The 20,426-nt window shown below is 46.2% G+C and overlaps 1 protein-coding gene and 1 pseudogene across 2 annotated transcripts in view; one reads left to right on the forward strand and one right to left on the reverse strand.

Annotated features, from left to right (window-relative positions):
* Gna14 (G protein subunit alpha 14) overlaps positions 1 to 20,426 on the reverse strand; it is a 163,997-nt gene that overhangs the window by 10,732 nt on the left and 132,839 nt on the right. For both annotated transcript variants that reach the window (XM_021151829.2, XM_029472487.2), the window contains exon 3: positions 1,526 to 1,680. In XM_021151829.2, the coding sequence (XP_021007488.1) occupies positions 1,526 to 1,680 (155 nt within the window). The remainder of the gene's footprint in view (positions 1 to 1,525; positions 1,681 to 20,426) is intronic.
* On the forward strand, positions 8,244 to 8,642 carry LOC110285573 (small nuclear ribonucleoprotein Sm D2 pseudogene; annotated as a pseudogene).

Below are 20,426 nucleotides of genomic sequence, written 5' to 3' on the forward strand. Positions count from 1 at the left end.
TGCACAGTATAAATGACATCTAATTACGCAGACATTACTAGCAGATGACTGAGAACCACTGACTTGGACCAAGAAAATGCACAAGTAACTTATGTCATAGACTGGGAGTGGGGGTTGGGGTTGTTGTTCTGTTTCATTTTGCTTTTTGCTATTTTGAGACAGGGTCTAACTCAGGTTGCCTGCTGACCTGAAACTCACCTGACTGAGAATGTCTAAGAATGTTTGACCCCCTGCTCTCACTTCTCCAGTGCTGGTATCTAGGCATGTACCCCCACATCCACTGACTCTCAAGGCTGGCGACTACCTCCCTTTATTAAATGCTATTGTCTTCTCTAGAACTCTGTTCACCTCCCCAGCCACCCCTCACACGCCTGGCAGCGAGCGGACTTGCTTCTGTTTTCAAGATTTACACTGAGTTAATCTTACAGTCGTTCTGGCGAGCGTTCTCCAAATGGTTGTAAATCCAGAGGCTCGTCTCAGAGCCAGTAACAGTGGGCAGCTTCTGGGAGGAAACAAGAGAACCTACTAGCTTTGACATTTGGTCCCTGGACAGAATGCTCATCTCATTGAGAGGCTGGCTTCCTCACTCCCTGCTGCCAAGTCTAGCATCTTAGTGGTTTCTTTCCTTTTTCCCGACATCGTGCTTTTCTGCTGATGTAATTAGATCAATTGTGCCAACCTGGATTGAACTGAGTGCTGCCTGGGACAAATGTCTAAGGAAAGTCATTAAAAGCCATGGGCCGTAACGATGCCTTCCCTGACAGCTGCTTTGTCCAGTCCAAGCTAGTTCAGGAAGAGGCCAACACATAAAAGGAACTGAGTGGGTTTGGGGAGTTTTGCGGTCCTGGTAGGAGGAACCAAACTGCTGGAGCATAATACAAGCTGCAACCCCAAGAAATAAGCTGTGTGCTCAGTCACCTGTGGGTCACACCGAGCCCTAGGGGACTCTTAAGAAAGAAGAAATGTTGTGATATCTCCAAGATAGTGTGCGATAGAAATCTTGATGATGTTGATGGTTTAAATCTAAAGCTTTATGGATCCAAACAAAATACATTAAGTGGTTGACTTTCTGAGAGGGTCAAATAAACCTTGTGCTGGTCTTGCAATGCCAATGTCGATCACTAGAGGGCACTACAAGATCGGCAACCAATTTAAGCAAAGCCTAAGCCTGCCTGCAGTTTCCAGAGGGATACAGAGAGGAAGAAAGTGAAAAACCACAGGCAGGTGTGTTCTTTGCTTAAATCATAACCTCTGCTCCAAAACTTAGATCCGTTCCACAAAGGAATCTCCAACTTAATTGGGTGAGAGAAGGTGGGTGCTAACCCCAAGGGACGTCTGGGAATCCACAGAGAATTAGGGGAGAAGAGGCCAAGAAGCAGGCCAAGAGGTCAGGGGAAACACCCCCCCACACACACACACATCCTCACTCCCCACCCACACCCAACCCGCCCCCTCCCCCCTTCGCCTCCTGGGAAGTGAAGCCTTGCAGAGTTGGCTTAGCAGCAGCTGCCGGCTGAATACTCACTATTTGGCAGAGTCTGACAGCTGGTACTCCCTCCTCCTGTCGTAACACTCCTGGATTCCGGGATCCAGCCACAGCTGCTTGATGGCTGCCACCTGGTCTCTGGAGAGGGCAGAGACTTTGTCTACTTCCACTTCCCTGATGATCTGGGCATTTTCCTGTCCAACGGACACAGAAAAGGATGACAGATAAGGGGATGATCTGGGGTGGAGGGCTCTGACATGTTGTGCACAGCCAAGCCCTCAGAAACCAGAAGACTAGGCGGGTTGATTTGGTTGCTCAGTCTAGAGACATGAAACACAGACGGCAGTAGACCTGCGCCTCCAGTCCAGCAATAACAGAGGCAGTTGCTCAGACCCAGCACCCAGGTGTGAACAGAGACACCCACGCCATGTAGCCACCTTCACGTTTTCTGTTCATTCCAACATCTATGTAGCCAGCAATGGACATAAACTGTTGTATCAGTCACAAACCAGGATTGTTTGGTAGAAGAGGACTGGCCCCAGGTGTAAGAACAGGGACACACTATCTCTGTAAACTGAAAAATCAGTGCTTACTGTCATCCAGCCCTTTTTCTCCCTCTTAAGTTTTTTTTTTTTTTCTTTTTCTTTACATTTCTTTGAAGTAGGTTTTACTTTGTAGAGCAGGGTTAAAGTTCAGTAGAAATCTTCAGCTCAACAGAAAGTTCCCATATGGCAGCCACATAGTCCTGTGCATCAGCGCACAGTTCTTTCCCACCTAGGAACCACTCCCAGATCACCTGCTCTGCCCGACAACCACTAGACAGTGTTTATTGTAGCTGTTACTCCGTTAGCACACTAAGGGTTACAGGCAGGAGCTCTGTGAGAGCATATGCCCAGTGGCTACTTCTCACTTGCAATCCTAGCACACATCCATCGCACCTGAACCTCTGCATGTGATTCCTTCCACTGTCCTTAGCCAGAGAGCATGATCCAGGGTCCTGGAGGGCCATTAGTAGAGCATAGGTACTGTCCCCGCCTTCTGGCTTCCCATTGCTGCTCTGTTGTTTCCTCTTGCCCTATGACTGCCTCTACCCTCTACATCTGAAGTGGCCATGTGCCTCTGTCTTCAAACAAGTCTGGAAAACTTCACAAAAGCCGAGTAAAAAATCTCACTTGTGCTTTTATCCAAGAGCCCAGCTCCGTTTCTGCAAGCAGTTGGTGCTTTCTTTGATAATGTGAGCTCAATAAACACATGTGGCACATGTATCTATGTAGCATGTCAGGAATCCACAGCCATGGGATGTGACTAGTGTGGGGAGACGCCTGTGAAGAGAGGGGTGAGTCCACAGAGGAATCTGGGGACTCACTGTGGTGCCTCTCAGCCAGTTACCTTGCTAACTCCGCCCCTTCTTGCATGTCATGCACCATAGGCTGTTTTCCTAAATTTAACAGTGACGTCCAGCTTTGCTGTTGAGAATTAAAGCCAAACAGTTGACAGAGAACTGGGTGGGGCACTGCCATGCTACATGGCAGTGGGGGGTGGGGGGAGGTCAGCATCATTGTATGCCCAGGAAGCAGATGAATAAAGTGAGCCTGCTGGTCTTTTTTTTTTTAATATATTTTATTACGTATTTTCCTCAATTACATTTTCAATGCTATCCCAAAAGTCCCCCATACCCTCCCCCCTCTCCCCCATTTCCCTACCCACCCATTCCCATTTTTTTTTTTTTTTTTTGGCCCTGGCATTCCCCTGGGGCATATAAAGTTTGTGTGTCCAATGGGCCTCTCTTTCCAGTGATGGCCGACTAGGCCATCTTTTGATACATATGCAGCTAGAGTCAAGAGCTCCGGGGTACTGGTTAGTTCATAATGTGTTCCATCTATAGGGTTTCAGATCCCTTTAGCTCCTTGGGTACTTTCTCTAGCTCCTTCATTGGAGGCCCTGTGATCCATCCACTAGCTGACTGTGAGCATCCACTTCTGTGTTTGCTGGGCCCCTGGTCTTAAGAGTCTGAGGGAGAAACAGTCAGAATGGAAGGCAGAAGAGTTTGGGAGCAAGCCAGCAGTTGCAGAAACATCACCAATGACCAGGCTCTCATAGAGAGTTCAGCACGGACGTGGATGAATGTGGCAGAATAACCCGTTATTTTACACAACTGCAATATACTAATAAGAAGAGGAAACACGGGGCTCAACTAGAACTTTCCTTTTCCCGTTTCTCAAAAATCAACATTTTTGCTGCTGGGAGAGGAAACACAGAAGACGGATGTGTCACACGGAAGTTCCCAGGCCACCCGTGAAAGGGCCACAAGTGAAGTGGTGGTGCCTTCACCTAGGGCCCTGGCTTCTGCTGAGTGTCCCTGTCAAGCACAGTGAGCTTCTAGCTGCAACCCAGCAGGCTGCCCAACCTGCCAGGCCCTCATCACAGGGGCTGCTATTATGCCAACTGCCCAGCACAGCAGCCATCTCTGCGGGGGCCTTTTGTTAGGTAAGTAAGTGTTTGTGGTTTACATTTGTCTATGTATTTTAATTGGCAAGTTGATTCTATATAGTTATGGTATATATACCACATGTTCTCTTGACATATGTAAATAATGTATATGGCTAAGCCGAGCTATTTAAGACTCTGTGTGTGTGTGTGTGTGTGTGTGTGTGTGTGTGTATGATTTTTGCATGGTAAGGAACACTAAAGAGCTACTCTCTTGAACATATTTCCTTATGTTCAAGGAAATAATACACCATCACTAACTTAATCACCAGGATGTATGGGAGGTCTCTTGAACAAATTTCTCTTTTCCAGATGATGTTTTAATTAAAATTAAAATTAAAATTAATATTCATTGCTATGCTATCAATGATTAAAAAAAAAAACTTAACTAGATACTATGGGAAAGGTCTACTGACATTCAATATCCATAAGTGCAGCAAGCTTTGCTTTAAAAATGAGGTTAAAAATGTATATATATATATATATATATATATATATATATATATAATATTTCAAAATGGAAGTTCCCTGCAACACAGGATTGTCAATTACAGTCTCTGATCCATGTTTTCACAACTCTGCCCATGTCCAGAGTCCGCTGCACACTCTACTAAAGCTTGTGAGTGAGGCTTTGAGGCTCCACAGCCATTGGTGTTTGGAGTCTTGCAAGCATTGCTATCAAGGAAATACCAGGCAGCTGTGCTGGAGGTGCTCCCCCTATAATTCACATGCACACATGCACAGCTATAGTGAATGGTGATAATCCACAAAAGAGGCAGGGCCTGTGGCCTTGACTAAACTGTAACGATGGCTTCAGTCTTTCCCTTCTACATGTCCCTGAGCTGTAGCTAATTATGAGAAGACACTGGACCTTTCGGGACACAGAAGGGAAGCAGTAGCCACGGAGCTTGGAAAAGCAGAGATCCGCTCCAGCTTGCACACACTCTGGCTGGCTTTCTAGTAGACCTCACTGGCATGAGGCAGCACTTAGGCCCTCAGCGTTCCCAAACAACTGCTGAAATCATATTCAGTTTCTCCAAAGCTTGGTTCAGCTTCATGGCCTACATAGACACATGGGCAGGCCTATGGGAGAGCATGCCTGCTCTTCCAAATCACCTGCTCTGTCACCATGGAGAGGGTAAGGTCTACACCCTCCCCATGGGCTCCAGTCCCATCCCCCACTTCACATCCAGTCTTGCTGACCCATAGAAACTTTTCACCCTCACTGCCAGATACACAGAGGCAGCAGCTTTCCAATGTCTACCTCTCCATTCCACGGTTACGGCACAGTCCCTGTAATTAACTCACCCATTCTAGTCTCAGTCTCAAACCCAATGTGATATACCAATGCCTCCATTAAAGGCCTCCTGATTCTATTCAGGGTCAAATTTCCCGTCATCATGGGTCCAAGTAAAACTACCATCTCAGGCATCAGTTGGGATGACCTGAGTGTCTCTAGTTCATCTTAGCAAGGACAGCCAATCTCATTGTTCCATCTGTGACTGGTCCTCCATGGATATTGTAATACTGAGGTATCTTTGGGTGGGAAGTACACATGACCCTTATACAGATGTTGAGAGATCAAAGATGAGGAGCAACTGGAGTTAAAGATGGGTAGAAGGATAAGGACCGTATTTCTACCAAAGGATGCCTGAAGTATGGCAGAAGGGTGCTGTTCCCACAACCCCTCACACCTTTGCCACCATGAACCTGGCTGTGCTGGCCACTACTGACAGGACTTCCCAAGTGTGGGGCCAGGGATTCTCTTGGCTACATCAGGTTTCACAAAACATTCTTTCTCCTAAGATGTCTGAACCTTCCAGTTCTAGGATAGAGAAACACATTCAAGGCATAATTTATCAGAGAACACCTGGAAGATGCACTCCAACCCTCAAGTTTGTAGTTGTCCCCCAGTGTTCTCCAGGAATCGTCTCCAGGATGCCCCCACAGATACTAAATCCCAAGGATGACCAAGACCTTCTCTGAGATACCAGAGCATCTTCATAGGACCTCCTCATACCCACTGAACCACCCATGTAGATGCTTTGATAAGTTGTTATATATTCTTACTTAGACACTTTTGTCCAAGCAGAGACCCATAGTTCACATGCAACTCAGGACAGCTATGACTACAGCCTAACACAAAACCACAAACTTACTTAAAACAAGATGTTTTGTAACCTGATTGCCCACCTCCCACGCATGGTTTTTGTAGATGATGTCATGACATAATGTCAAAGGGATGGGCACTCCTGGAAGGGAAGGATGATAGGAGAAACAGTCATAGAGTGGCACATGTCTTTAATCCCAGCACTCAGGAGGCAGAGGCAGGCAGAGCTCTGAGTTCAAGGTTAGCCTGGTCTACACAGTGAGTTCTAGGACAGCCAGGACAATACAGAAAAACCATATCTCAAAAAAACCAAACCAAAAAAACAAACAAACAAACAAGAAACCCAAAGGGAGAGAGAAAGAAGAAAAATTGCCTGCATGTTGAGAGCAAGCCCTGGGTTTTATTTTTTAAGTATTTTAAACCTAAGGCACCTAGACTCATCACAGAGGAACCCACCAGGAGGGAGACCTCACTATGTGACTGAAGAAAGCTGCCCCTCATGTGATCCCTTTGTGGTTAGCTGGGTTGCATGCGCCCAGAGGCCTTGCAATGTGTCCCCTGGACAGATAGGGTTTCCTGCTCCCAACTTGCTCCTCCTGCCCTGGCTCTGAAGAGTGGCCTTAGTCTCCAGCCTTGTTTGTGTTACAGGAGACAGTTCCGCCCAACAAACCTAAGATCTGCTCTTTTTCTTCTCTTTCAGTTTCTGTTCTTTGTCCAGCTCTGTACCCTTGTACCCAGACACTGCTGACATTTATTTCATGCCCCTGCCCAGTCCAATGGGAGTCCTTGTGGGGTGGAGAAGCTTCACTGTATATTGCTATTCAGGGATCCAGGTTCACACCAGCAGGTGTCTCTACCAACATCCTGGGCTCTGGACTCCTCCAACCTGCAGAAGAACTAAGAGAGCAGGGAACAGCGAGGCAGAAGCTCTGTGAGCGAGGTCTGGATGCAGAAGACATCACTTCTAGGCACAGTTCAGTGGGCCAGCATTGGTCAGAAGTATCCACTGAGTGTAGGCGAGGCAGGAAAATCTGGCTGCCTGTGCTCGGATGGAAAAAAAAAAAAAAGTGGAATTGGTTGAAGGTGGAGTGACGTCTATGCTACTTACAGACTCACAAAACCGCTTGTGCCAAGGTGACTTCTGACATATGAATGATTCCAGTGTAGTCGGTCAGACTGCAGCTAGTGGACCAAAGCCAGCCCTGACTCAGTTTGTGAATAACATTCTTCTGGAGCATAGCCTTGCCCGTCACACTGCCTCCTTTCACACTGACAGCAACAGTGCCAAGTTGCTGGGTCAGAACCCAGATGGACTGCAGGGCTTTAAACAGTCCCTTGCCGCCGCCCCCCCCCCCACACACACACACACAATGCTACACCTGGAAACAGCTGGATAACTAAATGCACCCATGTAGCACACCCCTGTCCCTCTATAACTGAATTAATTCACCTGGGGGCTGTTTGATGAAGGTATCATTCATTCTACACTGGGTGTTGTGGGTTTTTGTTTTATTTATTTATTTATTTAGTCATTCATTCATTCATTCATTTATTCGTTTGTTTGTTTGTTTAAAAAAGACCAGGCTATGTTTTGGTAGGGTGAAGTATGGTGAGGTGGGAATGGTAACTGGGGGGGAGGGGGGCATGCTGAGGCATCTCTTTCCCCTGAGGTACCAGTCACAAGATGGTGGTATGGTATAGAGTAGAGTTTATTTGGGGGCACGAGAAGGGGAGTTGAGAAGGCAGAGAAAGAGAAAGGGCAGTGTACTGGCTAGTTTTGTGTCAACTTGACACATGCTGGTGTTATCACAGAGAAAGGAGCTTTAGTTGAGGAAATGCCTCCATGAGATCCAACTGTAAGGTATTTTCTCAATTAGTGATCAAGGGGGAAAGGCCCCTTGTGGGTGGGACCATCTCTGGACTGACAGTCTTGGTTCTATAAGAGAGCAGGCTGAGCAAGCCAGGGGAAGCAAGCCAGTAAGAACCATCCCTCCATGGCCTCTGCATCAGCTCCTGCTTCCTGCCCTGTGTGAGTTCCAGTCCTGACTTCCTTGGTGATGAACAGCAACGTGGAAGTGTAAGCTGAATAAACCCTTTCCTCCCCAACTTGCTTCTTGGTCATGATGTTTGTGCAGGAATAGAAACCCTAAGTAGGGAGGCGGGAGTGATCTGCGAGCGAAACCTACACCATGAGTCTCCTCAATAAACCCAAGAGTAAGATGACCCCAGAGGAGCTGCAGAAGCGGGAGGAGGAGGAATTCAACACAGGTCCCCTCTCAGTGCTCACGCAGTCAGTCAAGAACAACACGCAAGTGCTCATTAACTGTCGCAACAACAAGAAGCTGCTGGGCAGGGTGAAGGCCTTTGACAGGCACTGCAACATGGTGCTGGAAAATGTGAAGGAGATGTAGACTGAGGTCCCCAAGAGTGGCAAGGGCAAGAAGAAGTCCAAGCCTGTCAACAAGGACCGCTACATCTCCAAGATGTTCCTGCGTGGGGACTTGGTCATCGTGGTGCTGCGGAACCCGCTCATCGCTGGCAAGTAAAGCCTGCTCCCTGCCCTGCCCTGCGAAGGCCTGCAGAACCCTGCCCAAAGGACGAGAAATAAAACCCTGTGCTTTTTGTTTTGTTTTGTTTTTAAAAAAAAAAAAGAAAGAAAGAAACCCTAACTAAGACAGGCAGAGAAAGAGAAAGGGCAGAGAGAGCAAGGAGAGGCCAAACAGCCCTTTTATAGCAAGCCAGGCCTATCTGGCTGTTGCTAGGTAGCTATTGGGTGGAGCTTATAAAGGAATGCCAACACTGGGTACTAACCAATACTAGAAAGTGACTGTGAAAGCCCTCATCAGCTGTTCTTATATTCAACCTTACAGTCCCATGGAGATGCTAACAGACATCCATATAGTATTGCTGGATCCAAACAACTCTATTTAAAAAATTGGGTACAGAGCTAAACAAAGAATTCTCAACTGAGGAATACTGAATGGCTGAGAAGCACCAAAAAAAAAAAAAAAAAAAAAAATGTTCAACATCCTTAATCATCAGGGAAATGCAAATCAAAACAACCCTGAAATTCTACCTCACACCAGTCAGAATGGCTAAGATCAAAAATTCAGGTGACAGCAGATGCTGGCAAGGATGTGGAGAAAGAGGAACATTCCTCCATTGCTAGTGGGACTGCAAGCTGGTACAACCACTCTGGAAATCAGTCTGGCGGTATCTGGGATTTTTAATGACGTTTTCTCCCCCGCCCTTTTTTTTATTAGATATTTTCTTCATTTACATTTCAAATGCTATCCCGAAAGTCCCCTCCCCCTGCCCTGCTCCCCAATCCACCCACTCCTGCCTGCTTCCTGACCCTGGCATTCCCCTTGTCTTAGTCAGGGTTTCTATTCCTGCACAAACATCATGACCAAGAAGCAGTTGGGGAGGAAAGGGTTTATTCAGCTTACATTTCCATACTGCTGTTCATCACCAAAGGAAGTCAGGACTGGAACTCAGGCAGGTCAGGAAGCAGGAGCTGATGCAGAGGCCATGGAGGGATGTTCCTTTACTGGCTTGCTTCCCCTGGCTTGCTCAGCCTGCTCTTTTATAGAACCCAAGGCTACCAGCCCAGAGATGGTCCCACCCACAAGGGGCCTTTCCCCCTTGATCACTAATTGAGAAAATGCCTTACAGTTGGATCTCATGGAGGCATTTCCTCAACTGAAGCTCCTTTCTCTGTGATAACTCCAGCTGTGTCAAGTTGACACAAAACTAGCCAGTACACCCCTGCACTGGGGCATATAATCTTCACAAGACCAAGGGCCTCTCCTCCCAATGATTGCCAAGTAGGCCATCTTCTGCTACATATACAGCTAGAGACACAAGCTCTGGGGGTACTGGTTAGTTCATATTGTTGTTCCTCCTATAGGGTTGCAGACCCCTTTAGCTCCTTGGGTACTTTCTCTAGCTCCTCCATTGAGGGCCCCATGTTCCATCCAATAGATGACTGTGAGCATTCACTTCTGTATTTGCCAGGCACTGGCATAGCCTCACAAGAGACAGCTATATCAGGGTCCTGTCAGCAAAATCTTGCTAGCATATGCAATAGTATATGGGTTTGGTGGCTGTTTATGGGATGGATCCCCCAGTGGGGCCATCTCTGGATGGTCCATCCTTCTATCTCAGCTCCAAACTTTGCCTCTGTAACTCCCTCTATGGGTATTTTGTTCCCCATTCCAAGGAGGAACAAAGTACACACACTTTGGTCTTCCTTCTTCTTGAGTTTCATGTGTTTCAAAAATTGTGTCTTGGGTATTCTAAGTTTCTGGGCTAATATCCACATGTCAGTGAGTGCATATCATGTGAGTTCTACCTGGGATTTTTAAACAGCCCTGACAGGTAAGAAAGCAGGGCCAGAGGTCAAGTTTCTATGACTCACATCTCCATCTAGTGGTATCTTCTGTAACTGCAAGTCCGTTGACAAACAGGACTCCAGTGCCTATAGTCTCAGCCAGACCCACGTGGCTAGGTTTTACATTGAAAATTCTCTAGGAGGTAATATTAACTAATGACCCAGACATTCTCATTTTTCCAAAGGAACGTGGGAAAGAATGAGTTATATTTTTAGTGGAAGGCATAATAAAGCTAACACAACAACCACCTAGAGTTAAGAGTCCCTGGGAGGCCTGGCTTTTAGCAACTCCTCGGAGGTGTTGCGGGATCTGATGAGAGTAGTGAGGCAACTGAGGTCTGGGATGGAGAAAAACTACCTGGCTCTCAGTCCTCAGGGCTCTACTGCTAGCTTTTTGCTGCTATACGCAAAGCCACCCAAGAAGGCAGCCAGTTCCTTTGTACCCTAGGGCCTGTGTGTGGCTAAAGTGTCCTTTTCACAGGATTTAACATTGTGTTCCTAACATTGTTTCCTGTTGCTTGCCTTTCTGGGTAGGAGAGGGAGTGGGGAGACGGGGATGGTGATCAGGTGTGGGAGAGAGTAGGACTGAGAACGGAATCAGTGAAGGGCATCTCTGGGACTGGCTGGAGACCTGGGACTGGGGGCCAGGGGTGATACAAGGGAGTCAATGGAGGAAGACCCTAGTTGAGATGTCTTTGATCACATCTAGGCTGTAGACACTGCATCCCACCCGCTGCCCTTCAAACCCCCATCCCTGCCCAGTGATGGTTTCACCAGGGTGGGTTCATGCTCAACATCAAAGCCTGCATTTTCGAAACGAAGACATTGCAACACATCTCCAGAGAGCCATCCAACAGCAGCTCCCGCCCCCGGCCCCCTTTATTTTTCTGGTGTTTCACTTTTTCCAGTCTTTTCAATCGCTTGAAAAACTCTTAAGCGGACAAGAAATATGTGGGTCACAGCTTGCTTTAATAATGTGTTTTGGAAATAGTTTTAATCCTGGATGCATGTTTGCTGGTTGTTTTCCTTTTGCAGTGAGAACCCACAGGCATTTCAGCCTAGGAGCAGAATGGAGGAAGAGGTCTTCCCAAGGACCCCTAGTCCTCTGCTCCATGGGGAGGCACTAGAGCTCCCAGCCCCACCATTTTCAAAGCCTGTGCCCTGCCTTAGTCTAGACTGGACATGAAAAGAGGTGCCCACCTCTAACAACAGCCAGCTCTTCCTCTGCCAGACATTGCCCACTCCCTTTTAAAGCGAAGCCGTCACAGGGCACAGCTTGGAAGGGGGCAAACAAGCTTCCAGGGAACTTCAGGTGCCATGGAGCACGTGAGGGGGGGTAGCTGCCACTTCTGGTTGTGGTTAGACAGAGGGGCAAGGGATAAGTTGACTGCATGCCCGTGATGCTGTGGTGTTTCCAGCACCAGTGGAAGGAGACCCCATTGTAACTCAACAAGGTTAGTTAGATCAGAGTCTGGATTTAATTAGCCAAGCAATCAAAGGCTTGTCAGGACACAGGGTCAAATAAAAGTGTAGGACACTCAGCCCCAGTTCGAACTTCAGATACATAGTGGATACTTTTTTAAGTACAAGCGTATCTCCTGCCTTTAAAAAACCCTGCAATGTAGAATGAGCTCAAGTGACTGAGGTGAAGACACTGAAGACTTGGTTGCTCTGGATTGGATTGGGAGTTATTTATCAACAGCAGTGTTTTTGTTCCCCACCCCCTGCCCCCGCCCCTGGTGGCCTCTTGGTGAGACAAGAAAGCAGAAATCATGCTCTTTTGTCCCTGACAACAGCTCCACGTACTTCCAGTGACCTGGGAGGGTCACCAACCCCCTTTTTCACATGCCAGAGAAAAGTCGATCTCTCCTCCTTCTCACTCCTCACCCAGCCCACCTCCCCTCTCGGAACTCTGTCACCAACAGCGAGAGCAGAAGTTCCTCCTAGTCACAGACTGGGAATTGAAGACATTTGGTTAATAAAAACCCTGCACTTGTACTGAACACATACCAAGACCCCTTTCTGTGTCACTGTCCCCCAAGCAACACAGTGTGACAGTTTGTCCAGTGTCTCCATGGTTTTCAGCATTATGGCATTACAGGTAATCTAGAGACGACTCAACAGACACAGGAGGAGGCCCCACAGACTACATGTAGACGCCAGGAAAATGTATAGAAGGAACTTGAGCATCTAGGTGGTAGGTCTCTCTGCTCCCCATCATTCTTGTCCTCCAGGGTCACAGCTTGCTTTAATAATATATAATTCCTTAGATATGATAGAAACCAAAATTCATGCACACTAACATATTTAACAGTTAATGCTTCTTGAAACAGTCATAATGGTAAACTTAGATAGATCCGTGTGTGTGTGTGTGTGTGTGTGTGTGTGTGTGTGTGTGTGTGTGTGTGAGACTTCATTTTTTTTTTAAAGCAAGAGGTGGAGTGGTTTATAACTGTAATCCCTGCTACTAGGAGGCTGAAGTGGAAAGATTGAGCACTCGAGACCAGGCTAGACAACATGGTGAGACACTACCTCAAAAACTAAGTTAGAGCCTGCTGCCCTGTGTCTACTTCTCCCTAGAGACCAGGGTGGGCTGGACGGAAAGAAGCTTAGTTGGTGTGGGTGGGGACAGTACAGGATCTTGGTCGGGCAAGCACACCTAGGAACTGCTTCAGGGAACCAGTTCAGTTTACTTGGTGGGGGGAGGTGGCCAGAGTCTCTGGGGCAAGGTTTGTGTGGCTGTGTACCATTGTCCAGGGCAGGGGTGTTGGAAGATGCTTCATCTATATACTTAGGGGCTGTAAGGTGGAGACAGGGCAGGTGGACCATATAAGGTCAAACAAGGAGTGAAGCCTGATAACTGTCAGGGTGAAAAATTCTTACTAGGGTTGATGGTCAGACAGCCAACATGATGGTGCCAGGTTGGGAAGGGGTGGTAGCCAACTCCTGCCACCATTATCTGAGGTATCTGGGGTTGAAGTTCTCTTGATTCTTCCTCAGTAATTCTGGGCCATTATTGTTCCACAACTGACATTACGTGTGCATCAGGGTTGCTGGTTCCTTGTAAGTGAAATTAACAGTCCTTCATCTAGTTCTCAGGCAAACGCTATTCCATGCCACACTATAGCAGGTGAATCACAGATACAGGTGGCTGAGGGAACAGCCTCTAAACTTGGAGCACTCTAGCTCTGAAGTTGCTAATTCAGTTTAACCATGAAACACTGTTCCATTAACTGTGATAAGTAGCAAACATTTGGCCTTCAGCTTCACCAAGCCTTGACCCATGGTCCCTTGTGAGTCCTGAGGCACACCCTGAACTGTCCTCACTATGTGTTGGAAGTTGCTGTTCAAAGAGAGATCCTTGGAACAGCATCAGTGAGACTGCTCATAAACACGGAATATGGCTAACACAGCCAGAGACTTGGTTCTTGGACTGGAATAAAAGCAAGCTGAGCATCAGCATCTATATCTCTCTGCTTCCTGACTGTGAGTGTGATGTGATCAGACATCTCACATTTCCCTATACCTCAAACCAAGAAGGGGAAAAAAAAAAACCCTTCCACCCCTAAGTCCCTTTTATCAGGCATTGTCACAGCGGTGTGTGAAATAAACAGTACAGTAGATTTGTACCAGGAGTGGGGATGCTGCCATGACAAATCTGACCGTGTAGCTCTTAGATGTTTGGAACTGCTTTTGAATGGGAGGAGGGACTATGGCAAAGTTTAGAACAATGAAAGCCACAGAATTTTATAAGCAGTGCATACTAGGCCATTCTTGAAGTAGGTTGGAAGACCAGAATACTAAGATAAACAGGGACTGTGGAAGGCAAACTCATACATTTCAGAGGGAAACAAAGTCTATTTAGAACTAAGTTAGAAACCATTCATATGGTATTCTGGCAAAAAGTTTGGCTGCACTCTGCTGTGTCCTGAAAACCCAAGTGAAACTGAACGCAAACACCGTGAGCTATTTGAGGGATAAAATCTCAATGTAGGAGAACATTGAGGCTGTGGTGTGGTTATTCCTTAGTGCTGTGCTCTGGTCTACAATGAGAGCAAGAGAGCAACAGATGTACCAGGGAGACTGGGAAAACGTACCAGTTGGTGAGAAAGAAGGGAGTTTACAGTTCCAGGCAAGGCAGGGGCTGGAAAAGCAGCTGTAATCATTAAAGAAGTTAGAAGACCTCAAAAGAAATGCCACTCTGCACTTGGATGGTAGGAAAGGTGCTTTGAGGATGACAACCCATCCATTAAGGGCTCCAGCATGTGACAAAGTTAATTGAAAGGAAGGATAATGAGCTGAGATTGCCTCTGACTAGGGTTCCTGCTTACACCCAGGGAAGTATTTCCCTAGGGTTAGCTTGAAAGCACTCTGGCTACTACAACTGTGATCCAAGGGGCCAGGCTCTGTCTTGGAGCTGTCGGCAGAATATAGTAGCATCAGGTGGTGGTTTTAATGCCCCTCCTACGTTTATATTTGAGCACGTGATTCCACATCGATGTCACTGTTTGGGGAGGTTATGGAACTGTTAGGAAGTAGGGAGGAAGTACTTCACTGGGGGATGGGCTTATAGTCTTACATCACTTCCTGTTCTTATTCCCTGCTTCCCGTTGTGGATGAAAGATGTGATCATCTAGCTTCCTGCTCTTCCTGCCTCCTGCCTCACCATGATGAATTTCCCCTCTGGAACCGTAAACAAAAATAAAGTCTTTCTTCCCAAAGTTGCTTTTGCTCATGGTATTTCATCACAGCAACTAAACAGCAACTTGTACACATTATTCCGGTGGTACTTGTTTCATAGGCATGAAAGATGCAAGAATGGCAGGGATGTGGAGGCTCCCATCAAGGCTGGAGGAGGCCAGGTAATGTGTATCATGTTTGAGTTCTCTGCAAGGAGGCCCTGAGGACATGAGCAACATGAAGATGTCACCGACACCAAGGCTTCAGAGTCATGAGGACGGCAAGACCTTGTCTGATATGAGTATAGATGTTGGCAATGTGTACAGAAAACATCAATCACAGCTTTCTCCTCCAGGATGGCTGCAGCCTGAGACTGTTCCCTACTGAGAGCCACCTGCTTCCTCTTTCAGCTGAGGCCATGTCAGCCCTGCTATGATGGACTATAGAGAACCAAATAAACCCTACCTTGAGTTGCTTTGAGCTCAGTGACTTTATCCCTATCTATATCTGTATTCCTCTGGTGATGACTCCAGGGTCTTAAGATGCTGAGGTTGGAGCACAGGGTCAGAGGAGGATTTGGGTCCACGCGTTTTCAATCATGATCTTCTCTGCTGCTGTCACAAAGTACACGGCCTCAAGATCCACACTTGTTTTTAACTGTGGATTCTCCCTGAAACCAACACATTGACAGCTGTCATGTGGACACTCGAAGGCCTGAGGCTGCTAATAACAAGTTGGTGCTGCTAGATGTCATTTTAAGGTCCTGTCTCACACGTGGGCTGGTCAGTCCTGGGTAAATGCTGACCTTTGCTTTTAAACATCCCCTCTCAGAGCTCTGGCAGGACCAAGACCACGGGATTAAATGTTAAAAAAAAAAAAAGGACCTTTATCCTTAACCTTTAGTTTTTAACTCCAGCCAAACATTTCTGTCATTTAGAAAGCGTGATTTGCTCTTAGATAAAGGATGTTTTTCCTCATCCACCGGGAACAGATGAGGCTTCTCCGGTGACATCAAAAGCAATTCGAAATGCTTCACAATGATCATTTGGTTTCCATTTCAGGGGTGAGCGATGGAAGAATGATGCCAACTTCAAAAGCAGACGGCCCACAAGGGCCAGCAAGGCCAGGAAACGCAGGATGAGGTGTGGCCAGCCAGCCTGACAGCCCTGTGCCCTCCCCTGTCACCCACATCATGTCCACTGGACTCTCTTTGCATATATTTAAATTCCTGTTTATAGGCACTATGGATGCCCATATGCGTATGATTACATATATGTGGGCTGTATGTAGATAAGGATTTGATGCTGGGATCAAAGTCAGGGCTGACACTGTACTAGGCAAGTGCGCTACCAAGTTAGAAGAAATGTTTTTCTTTTAAGTAAGGGCTTCTGACTACAAGATCTTCGTTTTACCCACCCACCCCCCTTTTTTAAAATCTTGTATCATTCTTATTTCCCTCTTATTAAAAAATTTATTGATGTATAACTTGCATACAATGGACTGATTTGAAATATACAGTCAATATTCATAGTTGTGCAACTATCATGTTTAAATTTAGAAAATGTCTACAACCCCCTAGAGACCAACAGTAGTCTACAGGGTAAACTATGTTCTCCACAGAGATGCACTGAAGTTCAAACCCCTGCATTTTAGATGTGACCCTGTTTGGAAATGGCCTTTCCAGATGTAATCTGGTTAAGACGAGGTCTTACAGGTACCTTTACCACAGCAGGAGAATTTAGACTCAAACATACAGAGAAGGCAGTGAAACAAGACAAGACTCCAAGGGAAGATGGTGGCAGAGGTTAGCCCTCTGCTACCCAAAGCTAAAGGAGTAGGGAACCCCAGCTATGATGCCTGTGAACTACAATAATGACTAGCATGGCAAGATAACCTTAAGGATACAGTAGTGGCACACACACCTTGTTGGTAACCAACAGCTCTATCATTGAGTTTAAGGCTTGCTCATCAAGAGGAAATCATGCTTCTTACTTGGAAACCCAGCCAGCTATCTAAGAAAGTTGTGAATCTTAGAGAAGAACAGACAATGGCCACTTCACTAAAACAGCATCACGCCGTACCACATTCTAAATATTTGTCATTACACCCACAGATAAGGCAGGTGGACATTTCTAATCTTTACCAATGTTTCTGGGACTCCTTTGCCTGGGAACACAGACAGACCATGCTTCACTTAAGATGTGAGTAGTTTGCAAGGCTCACGCCTTTACTTGCTTCATGCTTCTCTATTTTCTTAGCTGTTGCAATGCATCATGAAAGCTTGTGAAGATCACAAAATAGGCAAGTGCCTGGAACCTGAATAATAACTCTGGAAAGCTGAGCCCTCGTCCCTTTGGATAGACATGTAGTGTGAGCAAAGCATGCATGTTCTAAGCCACCAGAGTTGGGAATCATTTGTTTTTACCTACTGCACATCTTAACTTATTATAACAGGTAAAAATGCTATTCTTTTTAAAACTCTAATTTTATAACACACACACACACCTGGTTCAGGCAATTTTATCTCTCAGCATCCACCTAAAATCCACACCCCACAGCAAGTCCGCACGGAACCATATGACCTATACATGCATTGCTGGTCTGTGTGCCCCAGCTTCTCAAATGTGCCCCATCATCTTTTCCTCTCTCATGACTAGGAACTGAATAGTACTGTCATCCAACACACTACCCATTTACTCCCTCCCATTACATGAGAACTTCTGTTCATCCTTCCAGACTCAGTGCGTGGCATGCTTGGTGCCAGGGACAGAGAGGGCTGGACCAGGAAGGAGCTGAATAGATAGAAGTGGATGTGGTGCTTGTAACATGCAAGCTGTCAGGGGAGAAGCTCAGAAATAGTTCTAGGATGAACTGTACCTTTTTTTGACTTTTGGGGGAATTTCAGATAAATCATTTACAAGCATGTATCCAAGTTCTATTTCATGTACTTTTGAAGGCAACAACAAAATAGTCTGGTTAACAAGTATTAGGTTGAGTGAACAACAGCCTCTCTGGGGACTTGTGAGGGCATAGAAATGACTGTAGCCTCGCATGGGAGGGAAAGGACAATCCGAAGATCTGAGCATATATAAACAAACACACATGGGAAGCTGGTGAGACAATGTGCACCAGCAACTGAGATGCAGGATGACAGAGCTCCCTGGGGGGGTCTCTCCTCAGTGGCATCACCCTATTCATTTTATCACTCCTCCCTGAGGAGCCTTCCTCCCTCTCCAAATCCCACCATTCCTTTGCATCTTTCCTCCAGCTTCCTCCCAGAGCCAGAGTCAGGCTGAGACACACAAGCCTACAGAACCTCGTATCTCACAAGCTATGCAGGTCTGTACAACAAGAGCTACAGATGGATCCTTGGTGCTATTCAGAAGACAAGTCAAGGGTTCTGGGTTCTCAGAGATTTAAAAAAAAAAAGAAAGAAAGAAAGAAAGAAAGAAAGAAAGAAAGAAAGAAAGAAAGAAAGAAAGTAAGTAAGTGCAGGCTGTAGGGTTATGTCCTCTTAGACCGTGAAAATACTTCCCTGACTGATTTGATATGGCAAGAGTCTAGGGGGGCTCTGTGAACTGTATTGGTTTGATAAAAACACACATAGCTAAGATATGTAAGAAAAGAGGAACTCTGTCACCCTGATTAATACACTTGGGGAAGGAGAATCAAATGACAATAACTTGGCTTAGAAGGACTTGAGGAGGGAGAATGCTTTAGAAACAAACAACAACAGAATTCTGTTCCTCCAGGCAGCATCTAGCTTCCTAGGAAATGACGCAGGTCTTGGATGTTCTATCTCACTGAAATGACAAAATTATATGAACACAGCTGTTGGCTGGGATGAATTAAAATAGCCTATAATGTCAGCGCACTGCAAACTGGCTCTTCTATCTCTGGTAAATGAGCAGGCAGAGTCCCAGCACAGGAAGCAATGGCTCTAGGTCACCCACAGAGCACAGCAAGAGCAGCTGCCTTACTGCTCTCTTTTGAATTAATGAAAGCAGGACATATTCATCCTTGATATCTGGAGTCAGTGAGGGAGCTGATACCAGGGCCCCTCTCCAATAAGAAAACCCACAGATGCTCAAGTCACTCTGTAAATACAGCATTTTCTTATGTATCTAGGCACATCATTCCGGGCACTGCAACTCATCTTCTCTAGGTTATTTATAATAATTTATATAAGTAAATCATCTTTCTTTGGTTGAATCTGCAATAGAACACGTAGATATGGAGGAGTGCTTAATAATTCACACACAGAATCCAAGTTCCTACACAGAAGTGCAGAGGCACCCACATTCGGTATGCAGTGACCATCAATAGCAAGGAACTGTGGCCAGAACAGGGCCATCCATCAGCCCTTCTAAGCCCAGCAGTCTCAATACATACACTCCCCTAACATTTTGTTAAGATGGCAGCCATGGTAACTTTTAAAGAAAGCCCTGTAAAGGGCAATAAGTACAGTATATTGGAGACTGAGGAGCAGCAGCAAGAAAGTTTAGGGAAAGCAGATGCAGGCCCAATAAACGCTAAGCTCTGGGGATGGAAAGAGGGATCGTCATAACCATTTAGAGTCAGAGTGTGGGAAGTCAGACTCCAGAACACCCAAGTTCCTACTGGGCCTAGAGGAGAAGGAAGGGTAGGGTGGGGTTGAAGCTCCGTGGAGAATCACCACACTAAAGTGCAAAGCCCTTGATCTGATCCCCAGCTCCGAAAAAACGAACAAAAAAGTCACCAAGAAAAAGGGGAAAGGAGAGAGGTGAGAGGCAACGTCCCTGAGAGCAGAGGGTGGGCAGAGTCTGTAGGTGACACACCCAAGTTCCCACCCTCTCCTATCATTGTAACCTTGTCAGAGTTTGCCACTGACTACATGGTCACACCTTATGGTTTGGGGGGAAAGTGCATTTTAAAAAGAATGCACTGGAGCCATAGAGAGGGCTCCAGCTACCTAATCCCACAAAGATTCAAGCTCCAACTCTCCACCCGTCTATGTTACCAGGCTTTATATCATCTTCAAAAGTGCTAATTTTTAAGAAAAAATGTAATTGTCAAGGTAAAAAGGCAGGTAAAGGCCACCTCCAACATAAAATAGCAAAGAGACAAATAAAATGAACTTAACTGGGAGAAACAGATGCGACACAGTGAACAGAACAAGAATTATATGAAACTATCTTCAAGAGTCAGAGAAAGAATCTGAAGCAAGAAAGAAGTAATGAAGAGAGCAACTTTATTCATAATAATCAGAAACTGGAAACAACCCAGAGGTC

The sequence above is a fragment of the Mus caroli genome, unplaced genomic scaffold, assembly GCF_978045245.1.
Source record: "Mus caroli unplaced genomic scaffold, Mus_caroli_1 scaffold_20, whole genome shotgun sequence".
NCBI lineage: Eukaryota > Metazoa > Chordata > Mammalia > Rodentia > Muridae > Mus > Mus caroli.